At 51.2% G+C, this 11,437-nt stretch overlaps 1 protein-coding gene across 1 annotated transcript in view; it reads left to right on the top strand.

The window, feature by feature from the left end:
* Positions 1-10,303, top strand: part of LOC128948613 (serine/threonine-protein kinase pim-1-like) — a gene marked incomplete at its 3' end in the record, with an annotated part of 44,643 nt that extends 34,340 nt beyond the window's left edge. Inside the window, exons 2-5 of the mRNA XM_054293385.1 lie at positions 8,727-8,807; positions 8,934-8,984; positions 9,182-9,548; positions 10,191-10,303. Of these exons, the coding sequence (XP_054149360.1) occupies positions 8,727-8,807; positions 8,934-8,984; positions 9,182-9,548; positions 10,191-10,303 (612 nt within the window). The remainder of the gene's footprint in view (positions 1-8,726; positions 8,808-8,933; positions 8,985-9,181; positions 9,549-10,190) is intronic.
* Positions 10,304-11,437: the final 1,134 nt, after the last annotated feature.

Consider the following 11,437-nt stretch of genomic DNA (forward strand, 5'->3'; position numbering starts at 1 on the left):
AGGGGAATAGAAGAAAGAACAAGAGAAAAGAGTCAACAGAATTAGCTAAATTATATAAACAGCTAAAACAGTACTACAAAGATTGGAATTTGCCAGCCTTGAATAAGAATCGGTTTGTAGGATTGATGCAAAGGATTGCTACAGAATTGGAATTATCCAAATGTGAGATTTGTAGAAGTCTAAAAAATGGCTAAAAGATGGCCGTAGAAAAGTGAGAGCTTAGCTCCAGAGCAATTTTTAAAGTAGAACCACACCCAAATTTCTGGAACATTGAAGAGACCTGAAGGATGGATTTTAAGCCATCAAGTAATTGGAACCATTTGTATAACTTGAGAAGGAAGGAAATTTAATAAAATAGTAGGGCATACTCCTTGTCAATCCACGTTGGTGGTTAATATGGATAATCATTCAAAAATTTGGCGACCTGAAAACCCCATCGGATATTGGGGACCAATAAAAGAAATAAATTGTGAATAAGATTAACAGACTAATTTATGCTGGTACAGAAGTCCTGGAGCTAACCCCTACCAGTCCATCAACAGCCTGAGGTCTTATTGGGAACAACCTGAGAAAACTGATAAGAAATGGAAAGCCCCAGATGGGATATATTAAATTTGTGGGCAACGAGCATACAGTGAGTTATCTCAAAAATGGGGAGGAACTTGTACTTTGGGAGTAATACAACCCTCCTTCTTTGTTTTACTGAGGTCTAGGAGCAATGTGCTAGGAACTCCACTGTATGAAACCATGCAGTGGAATAAAGGAGATTTGAATTTAAATTTTCCAACAGCAGGAGGGAATCAAAACTGGGGGGAGGACAAATAGCCTTCAGAACGAATTATAGCATATTATGACCCAGCAACATGAGCTCAGGATGGGTCATGGAGATATAGGACCCCAGTTTATCTGTTGAATCGATTAATAAGGCTCCAAGCAGTAGTAGAGGTGGTCTCAAATCGCACCTCCGATGCTTTAAAAATGTTGGCCAGGCAATATACACGAATGTGGGTGTTTGTGTACCAAAACAGGATCACCCCAGACTATCTGTTAGCAAAAGAAGGAGGAGTTTGTAGGAGTTTTAATGAATCTGAGTGCTATGTAGAAATTAATAATTATGGAGAAGCTATCACAGAACTTGCAAAAAAGATTAAAAGAGTAGCTCATGTGCCGGTACAAAAGTGGAATTCAATCTTGAAAACTGATTGGTGGGGTAACCTCTTTAGAAGTGTTTGGAGGAAACTGTTAGAGTTCATGTTGTTATGCTCAATTCTAGGACTTATGTTTCTGCCTTGTATGATTTTGTATTTTATTAGGCTAATTCACTCAGTGATTCAAAAGATGCAAATTTCAACAATGTCTCTAGATTCAGAATCAGCAGAAAAAGTAAAACCAAGATCTATAATGGTATTAAAAGCTAAATCGACCCCTGTTAAAGACAAAAAGGACTTAAAAAGATTGAAATAGACCAGGACATGCTAACTAAACTTGAAAGTGTGAAAGACTAGAAGCAGTAATAGAAATGCTAGAAAAGTTTGAAGCTGAAAAGAGACAACAAGAAAACCAAAATTCTGAAAAATATAAAAGACATCAGGGCACAGCTTTTTAAATGCAGCATGAATCATAATGATCAAAAAGAGAAATGAGAGATTTGTGATAAATAGGTATGATTTGTGCTGATAAAGATTGAAACAGTAATCAATAATGATACAGTAATTATTATTTGAGAATAATAAAATAGTTAAATGCCAAAGAAGAGAGGGAGAGGAGGGGCTCCACTCCCCCGCCCCCCAGCAGATGTTCTCAAGGACCACAGGAAATGAGCTGAAGATACAGTTGCTAAAAATTACCAAGAACCTGGTTGGGTACCAGAAAATGCTAATTATATGGGATTTATTGCCTTGATATGTAGATGCAGTGATACGTTAGTCTTGGCTTACATTGTACTGGCTTGATGCGCATGTGTAACCCAAAGGTGAATTAAAAGACAAAGAGGAAGAGGAGAGGTCTTCATTCAAAACGACCCCCAAAGACTTGTGTGAACACCAAACCGAGTGGTGGCGCATGCGTGATAAGGGTGGTAATGAGGGCGGAGATAGAGATATGATGAACCGAAAATGAGAAGAGATGGTATTGACACATGACATATATGGGGTGATTTTCACTTGGCAAGCTTGTACGTGAGGTAGCAAGAGTCCCAGAACTCTGCCCTCCGTACCCCGCGGTTATCGTTTGCTTATGCGCTATTATTGGAACCAAATTATCTCTTATTTTTATCAAATTATATTGTATCAAATTTTAATTTTTTTTTATTTTAACTATTCAATTAAAATTGCTATTACTTTTAATATTATTGGGTTTTTTTATGATGAGATAATTGGACAAACATAACACTTTCCATTTTCATTTCACCTGTGGAAAGCTGTTTCACTTCCCCAGGAATCTTCTCCACGCTCCTGTCTGCCCTTTTCAAGAACCTTTCCTGGAGAACGAGGTGCAGCTTCTGTCACAAGATGTGCCACCAACTGCAGCTTCTCTTGACTTTCCACACCGTGAGCAGCACGACTTCTGCAGCAAAGCAAGACAAATGTTTGGATTCCTTGACAACTTGTCCTTTCTTTTCCTTGTGGGCTGGACAGTTGTGCCATTGCTGAGTTTTTCATTGTGCCTGTTCTAACCCAAGAAAACAGGAGGTTTTGTTGGGGACTTGCTGGGGAATGCAAGCCTGATCGAATGCAGAAAGAATCTCCAGGACACTCTGGGAGCTCCCCGGGCTGGGCTCAGGTTCCCGCTGGGACTCTGCAGAGGGCAGGGCTCCAACTGGGATCAGCAGCAGTGCAAGATACCTCTGGGCATCTCCATTTTCTGCTGCTCCGAGGAAGCAATGAAGGCAGCCAACTTCAGTATTTTCGTTCTCCTGGTGGATTTTTTCATTTGATTTGCCACTCCAGAGGCAATTTCTGTGATGGTCTCTGTAGGTTGATTCTATTTCAACAGCACCAGCAGCAGGGCTGTGTTTGAGTGCTGCAAAAGTGGTCTGTGATGCTTTCATTCCCCTCGACTTGGTGCTCAAGGACTTGTGAGCATTTCAGTCTCTGCTAATCATGATGCCTGTGACAAAAACACTGAGTTCACCATCACAAAAGCACAGTGGGCAGCAGTGATTGAAAGAGGCAAGTGCAGTTGTACTGATAAAATTCAGGTGGCAAGCAGAAGAGGGCCAAGAGCAACCGTGATCTGGAATTCCCAAGGCAAAGGCACCAGCAGCCTCCTGCTGTCAGCTCAGGGTGAGTAAAAGAGCCTTGAAAACAGCGCTGGAGCCAGATCCTTTCTTCCTCTGAGGGCTGGCTCAGGGCAGCACAGGTGGGCCCTGAGCAGTCAGGGCTGTGTGTGGGTGCTGGCTGCTCTGCTCCAGAATTGAGCTCTTAAAAGCCCTTGGGAGCCGAGGCAGGAGCAGGCGGGAAGGGGCCGGCGCTGCTGCTGCTCCTGGCCGGGAGCCCCGGCTGGGCCGGGCCGGCGCCCCCTGCGCTGCGGCTGCTGCTGCTGCCAGAGCCAGGCGGGACTCGGGGACAGGGAACGGACACGGGGGGACAGCAAAGGCCTGGCGGCTGCAGGGATGGTGGCGCTGGGGCCAGCGCCAGCACAGAGCTTCAGCCCGCAGTTAACCCCGAGGGAAATGCTGGGGAAACGCTCCATTTCAGCTTTCTTTTCTTGTTGCTGTAATGAAGGGACTGAAATGAAAGGCGAACAAGCAGGGCCCGACCCCTCCTCTGGGAGGGGCCCCGGGACTGGGTCTGTGAGGGGCCGTGAGGGGCTGTGAGGGGCCGTGAGGGTGTTATGAATCAAAAGCTTGACTAGTCCAATATTCAAGCAGCAATCAATTTATTATTTAATATGGTAAAGTATGAGCAATACAGTGCCAGGTACAGTGGGGGAAGTTTTCCCTCCAACTGCACACCGATAATTGATGGTTACAGGTATTTACAGGGGTACCCATCAGTTTTTTTCAGCAGTTTCTATTTCCAATCTTTTACTCATCAGCAATTTTTATTCCAAATTATTACATCACAATTCTAAAAACTATTGTGATTTTAATTTCTCAGGATGTATCTCAAAGGAGAATTCCCAGATGGTGACGGTCCAGTTTCCAAAAGAAGAAAGACTAATTCCATCTGGTGGAGTCCAGCTCCCCAGATGTGTGTCCACCTTTTAATTGCAGAGACTCTAAATCTCATAACAGTGATGTCCAGCGTCCCTTTGGTCGAAACCATAAACCCTTGAGGTGATGTTCATCTTCCTTTTTCAAGCTGTTTTTCTCTGCTTCAATAAGGCATGAGATAAGCATATTTCCTTTATATATATTCCAAAGCTACAGTTTCAATAATACAAGTAATATTCTAAAATTATACTTCAAAAGGTTATTATTGCAGAACTCTTTATGGATTAAATGCACGCAAAAAGCAACATCTATAACACTTTAATTCAAATGCTCCTAAATCAACTAGGGTTAATTTGCAAACAAAAGATAGGTTCAAAAGTCTTTTTCCATGCTTTATTTTCCTCAGTTATTACTAGAATTCACAACTATCCCATTGTCGGTATCCACACATTTCTCATTCACAAGTACACACATTGCCTGTTTGTACCTGACACGAAACACAGCTTTGCATCTCACAAGGGGTTGTGAGGGGCCGTGAGGGGCTGTGAGGAGCCATGTGGGGCTGTAAGGGACCATGAGCAGCTGTGAGGGGCCCTTGCCCCTCTATGGAGAACTGTCATTCCTGTCCAGGAACCCATGGCTGAAATGGAATTCCACCCCAAAACTCCCCATATATCCAAGGGTTGCTTTCAGACAAAAGCTGCAAGGACAGACAGGTCTGGCTTGCCTTGGCCTCTGGGGACTGCTTCTCATGTGCTTTCAAAACCCTGGAGTTCTGTGATTTCCTTCCTATAGGAAAGAACTGTCCCCATTGTCCAGGTGCTCCTGGCCTCAAGCACTTGACCACTATACAGGGATGCAGTTTGACAAGAAAGTCTCACAGATGTGTATGCTTGGCTGAAAGATTTTTGAATGTAATGTCTGAAGACGAATATAAATGAAAGCAAGTTTTGATATAAAAGAAAAGAATTGATGAGCCAGTCTTTTTGGATAGCTAAGAAGGTAAAGTGTTAGTTAGAAGGGGTTTTTCTGACTTAGAGCAAAGGATAAGCCCACCTCAAACAAGAAGATTTTACCAAGCAGAAAGATAGCACAGGCAAACAAGTCAGCAAATTTTGCAAGTAGAAAAAAGGTCTCAGAATTTTCCACTGCAAGAAAACTGGAAAACAACTTTTAGCTTAAACTGTAATGTACTAACTTTTAGTGATTGGAGAATAGTAACATGAATATGGTAATGATAGTAGCTATGATTGGCTATAGGTAAAAATTAATGTATAGATTGGTTCTATTGTGTGAAGATGCTCAGCAAAGAAAAGTATATAATGCATTTGTAACCTAAACTAAGGGTCTCCAGGCCTGCAGCTGGAGCTGACAGCTGTAGCACAGCTCTGTCACCCATGACTCTGGACTGCTGTATCACCTTGGATACAATAAACTGCACTTTGAAGAGCCGCCTGGAGTCCCACATCCCTCATTTCAGCTCTCACAAACTGGTGTTGCCCGGAACTGCCATTGCCCAGATGCAGAAATTTCCCAGTGCTTGCAAAGCCCAAGTGCAGCAATTTGCTGGCACAGAAATACAAAACCTGGAAAATACCTGGGGCCGGCACCACCCAGATCTGGTGTTTTCCAGCACTGCCAGTGTCCAAACATGGCAATTTCCTGGTGCTGGCACAGCCCAATTCCAGCAAATTGCTGGCAAAGAAAGCCTAAATCAAGCAAATTCCTGGATTTAAAAGGGATTTAAAGCAACCCAATCTCATGTTTGCTGACACCGCCAGTGCCCAGATCCGGAATTTTTCAGATGCCTGCACAGCATAATTCCAGCAATTTGCTGGCAGAGAAGGTTCGCATTTGGCAATTTCCCGGTGCCAGCACATTCCCCACCCAGATCTGGTGTGCACTGGCACTGCCAGTGCCCACATCTGGCAATTTCCTGATGCCAGCAAAACCCAAAGGCAGCAATTTTCTGGCAAAGAAAGCCCAAACTTGGCAGCACCCAGATCTGCTGTGTTTGGGTTGGTTTAAAAGAAGGAGACCTCGGCTTAAGGCTTTGGGAAAACCCTCTTTAGGGTGAGCAGGAGCTCCCGCCCATAATCCTCTTGTTCAGGTATGCAGATTGTTACTAGAAAGTTCTGAGTTCTCTTTGCTACCATTGGTTACTTTTTGCCCCAAAATTGTAATATTCTTAATCATTCCTTCCTCTTGGATCCTTCCCTCAGATCCCACCTTAACCCCTCCCCATAAATAAATGTATAAATATCCCTGCTAGATCCTGGACCCAGGCTTTTTTCTGCTTCGCTCTCTGTACTGTGCACGCCATCCTGTTTGTTGTGTTTGCCTTCAGTAAAGTTCTGTTTCCACACAACCAGGTGAAAGCAGTCTCTGTCTGTAAAGTGGCCAGAGCTGGTTCTCAGGGAAACCACTGGCCAACGGTCCGGACGAGGACCAGAAGGTTTCACTGGTGTTTGCTGGCACTGCCAGTGCCCCGATCTGGAAATTTCCCTGTTCCAGCACCACCCATGTCCAGCAATTTGCTGGCACAGAAAGCTAAAACCTGTGGCAGCTTCCTGCTACTGGGTCTGGCACCACCCACATCTTGTGTTTGCTGCACCAGTGCCCAGATTTGGAAATTTCCCGGTGCCAGCAGAGCCCAAATCTGGCAGATTTCTGTCACTGGCAATGACACCACCCAGATCTAGTGTTTGCTGGCAGCGCCAGCACCCAGATCTGAAAACTTCCTGGTGCTGGCACAGCCCAAGTCCAGGGATTTGCTGGCACAGAAAGCCAAACTTTGGATATTTCCAGGTTCTGGCATCAGCATCATCCAGATCTGGTGTTTGCTGGGACCGCCAGTGCCCAGACTTGGAAATTTCCTGATGCCTTCACAGCCCAGGTCTAGCAATTTGGTTTTAGCTAGCTGGGGCAGAGAAGTTCCTCGGACTGTGACTTTCCTTTTTCTTGGAATTGTTTAAACCCGCTCTGGAGGGAAGTCTTTTCCTCAGCTAGTAGGGGGAGGGGCCACTGGAACTTGCTTTCTAGACTGACCCCTTTTGGAGGTTTCCTTCCAAAATTTGCCTGAAACCAGCACAAACAGTCACAATGAAAACTTCACCAGTGGCACAACTCCCCAGCCCAGCAGGAAAAGAACGGACATGTAAAGTTCTCCTAACATTTGTCCTGCTTTGCTGCAGAAGTCCTGCTGCACACACTGTACACTGTGGAAAGCTAAGAGAAGCTGCAGCTGGTGGCAAATCTTGTGACAGAGGCTCAACCTTGTTCTCCATGAGAGATTCTTGAGAAGAGCAGACAGCAGATGATTCCTGGAAAACTGAAACAGCTTTCCAGAAGGGAAATGAAAATGAAAGAAACAATCCAAGATGTTTTCCTCTATTTATTTCTATGCTCCTCTTTTCCATGTTGCACTGCTTCTCCATCCCATTCATTCCAAATGCACCTCACCTCTAAAATCTGTGACTTGGCAAGTTTTAGACACTCTAAAATCCCATGAGCTACACACAGTTTTCCTTTCCACACAGGAAAGCAACACTGGAGGTGTAAGTGCAGTGTTTGGGTCAGGTAGGAATCCTACCCCAAGGGAAGGTGGCCCGGCAGTGTCTGACCCTCAGCAAGGACAATGCTCAGCAGCAAGCGAGGGGATCGCTGTGCCAGTGTGCAGGAGTCAGGGCTCTGCATCTGGGCTCAAGGCTGCAAAGTTCCCGTGTTTGGGCAGACGGAGGGGCTGTCCCCGGGGCGCGCGGGGCTCGAACGTGGGGCTCGTGGGGCGAATGGGGAACAGACACGGGGACGAACGGCCCCGGTGCTTCAGTTGCAGCAGCGGCAGCAGCGGCGGCAGCAGCAGCGGCGGCAGCAGTAGCGGCAGCAGCAGCAAAACAGATAATTTTGAATAGTCTTTCTCTCTCTCTCTCTCTCTCTCTTTCTCTCCCTTTCCCGCTGTTGGGCACCCTACTCTCGGGGTCCCTTGCCCAGCGTCCCTCTCCTCTCCCCGCCTCCCTCTCCCCTGCCGGGCTCGGCCATGGCCCCGGCCCGCCCCCGGCCCCGGGCGGGGCTGCCCCGTGCCCGGCCCCGGCCGTCCCGCCGCGGTCTCGCCTCCGCCCGGCTCAGGCTGTACTGGCGGTGGCGCTGCTGGGCGGGCATCAGTGCCTGGGGCCGGGGCGGCATCGCCGCCCTTTGCCTCCGCCTGGCCCGAGCCCGGCCCCGGACCCGACGCAGGGTCAAGTCCCGACCCCGGCCCCGGCCCCAGCCCCAGCCCCGCCCCCGGCCCCGCCCCCGGCCCCGGCCCCGGCCCCGGCTCCTCCCGCGGCCCGCGGAGGACACAGGCGGCGCGGCCGCTCCCGCCGCCTCCCCTGCGGCTTCCCCGGCCCGAGCTCCGCCGCTCGGCAGCGCGGCCGCCAGCCCCGAGCCTCCCGTGCCGCGTTCCGAAGATGGAACGCCTGGGCATGGCCGGCCCGGGGCGGGTGAGGAGCGCTCGGGGGCCGTTGCTGGCCCCGGGCCGAGCGCTGACAGCCGCGTCCCGCCCGCAGGGACGGCGCAGGAGGCCCTGCAGGAGCGGTACAGGCTGGGATCGCTGCTGGGGCGCGGCGGATTCGGCAGAGTCTTCGCGGCCACGCGGCTCTCGGACGGCGCCCCGGTGAGCGGCGGGGCCGGCGGCGGGCGCAGGAGGAGGGGATGGAGGAGGAGGAGGAGGGCGGAGGGCGGAGGATGGGGCTGGCAGTGCGGGCGGCGAGCTCACCCCGCTGCTGCCCTTGGCTTGCAGGTGGCCATCAAAAGGGTGCCACGGAACCGCGTCCGGCACTGGGGCGAGCTGGTGAGTGAGCGGGGCCAGCAGCCGGGGCTGCCGGCCGGGGATGAGCCGGCGCCCGGCACGGTGGGAGCCACCAGGACGCCCCGAGAGAGAGCGGGCGTGGGGCCAGCGCAGGGCGCAGAGCATCCCGGCCTGGCTGAGGGCTTCCCCAGGCCTGGCACGGCACCGGCCCCACTGACGGCATCGTGCTCCTCCCGCAGCCCGACGGCACCAGTGCCCCGCTGGAGATTGTTCTGCTGGCCAGGGTGTCCACTGGCTTCCCCGGTGTGGTCCAGCTGCTGGAGTGGCTCGAGCTCCCCAACTGCATCGTGATGGTGCTGGAGCGGCCAGAGCAGTGTCAGGACCTGCATCGTTTCATTCGGGCACGGCGGTTCCTGCCTGAGGAGGTGGCACGGGAGCTGTTCCGCCAGGTGCTGGAGGCCGTGCGGCACTGCACCAGCTGTGGGGTCCTGCACCGCGACATCAAACCAGAGAACATCCTGGTTGACCTGGACACCGGGCAGGCCAAACTCATTGACTTTGGCTGTGGCACCTACCTGCAGGACACAGTCTACACTCACTTTGCAGGTGAGCCTGCAGAGGGCTGTGCTCCCGCTGCTGACATCTCATGGCCCAACATCTCCCAGCCCAAGCTGGCTGTGGCAGTGGGGATTCTCCCTTTTGCTGCCAGTCAGGACACTGAATCTTCAGCTGGGTTGCTTTAGAGCAGGGCTGGGTGGGCAGCCATCTTCCAGCCCTGCTGGCAGCCTTTGCCAGCCACTCTGCCCAGGACTAGGGCTGGGCCGGGGCAGCCAGCCCAACCAAAAGCCCCGTGGGTTGGGGTAGCAGAGAGGGAGGGCGGAACCTTTGCCCCAGCCACTTTGGTATGCAGATGACAGGAAGGGCTTGGGCTGCTTCACTCGCCCTGTTTCCCTTGGCTTCATATTATTTTTGGGGAAATGCAGGCAGGGAGGATAAGGGCATGTTTTTTCCCCAGCATGGAGTGGGTTTTTCCTTTGCATGTCATGGTCAGGCCTAGCCAGGGCTGCCCTCTTCCAACACCAGAGGCTTCTTTTCCAACCCTAACTTTGTGCACAAGTCCCAGATGCTGGCGAGAGGGCAGTGGTCACGCTGTGTGCCCCTGATGCAGCCCCCGCACACCCAGGGATGCTGGGGCCAGGCTCTGGGAGCAGCAGCATCCCCCTGATGAACTCCATCTGTATTCCATAGGAACACTGTCCTACAGCCCCCCGGAATGGAACGACTTTGGCTGGTACCATGGCGAGGCAGCAACAGTCTGGTCCCTGGGCATCCTACTGCATCAGATGGTCTGCGGGGAGCACCCTTTCAGAAGGGGCCAGAACCTCAGCTGGGGCCAGCTCCCACTGCCACAAGGGCTCTCTCAAGGTGGATCCTCTTCTCTGGGCATGGGGGGAATCCCAGTGCTGGGAGCCAGCAGCGGGCTAGTGGGCATCCTGCTCTGGCAGCTGCTGAGGAGGTGGCACATGTCCTGCTCTCCTCCAAAACAGGGAATTGATGGGAAAGTTTAGGCCCAGCTCTGAGCACATCCAGCATGGCCTGGGCGTGGGAATAGTGGGGCAAAGCAGACAGGAGCCTTCTCTGGCTGACCGACAGTTTCTGCTTTCTCTTCCCAGAGTGCAAAGACCTGATCAGGTGGTGTTTATCCGTGAACTCCTTGGACAGACCCACACTGGAAGACCTGTTCTGTGATCCTTGGATGTGGGATATTCCTCTGCCATAAAAGAAGGGGGAGAGCCACAGGCACACTTTGATCCAGGGCCCTGGTAAGTTCCTGCTCCACATATGCCTTGGCAATGAGAAGCAAAGGAACCCAGAGCTTTTTGTGCTGCCTGTGTCACTGCACCGGGGTCATGGGATGGGAACACACAGCCCTTGTGCTGGAGCTGAGCTGCTCTGCCCAGCACTGGTGGCCGCCATCCCAGCTGGTTTTGCTTGTCCTGGTTCCCTGAAAGCTGGGGCCCTGGGCAGAGCCCTGAGAGTCTGGTCTGCCCCCAGGGAAGGAGAAGGAGCCCCTGGAGAAGCTGTACCGGGTGGGGATGCTGCTGCTGCTGCTGCTGCTGCTGCTGGAGACAAGACATCAAGGATGACAAGCTCTTCCTCAGCGTGGCCACTGGAGGCTGAAGGTGGTGCACTTTGATTCTGGCACCTTCTTCAAAGCCAAACTCCACAGGGAATTTGCAGATGAGTCCCACCCGGGAAATTCTGCCAGATCTGGGCATACCCCAGCGTGGCGAGGAACCAAAGGCTCCCCCTTTGCTGGGGCAGATGCAACTCATTCTTCAGTGGCTGCCCAGCTGCTTTTGGCAGGGTGGGGCATGGGCTGGGGTGGGTACGAAATGGGATTGGGCTCCTGGCCCTGCCAACAGCCCCCAGCACCCACTGTGCCCTGGGCTGGGGCTGGGGCAGCCAGCCCGACACAAACAAAGCCCCATGGT

The sequence above is a fragment of the Melozone crissalis genome, unplaced genomic scaffold (assembly GCF_028551555.1).
Source record: "Melozone crissalis strain CALT ecotype California unplaced genomic scaffold, PUWL_Pcris_2 ptg000139l_1, whole genome shotgun sequence".
In the NCBI taxonomy this organism is placed as follows: Eukaryota; Metazoa; Chordata; class Aves; order Passeriformes; family Passerellidae; genus Melozone; species Melozone crissalis.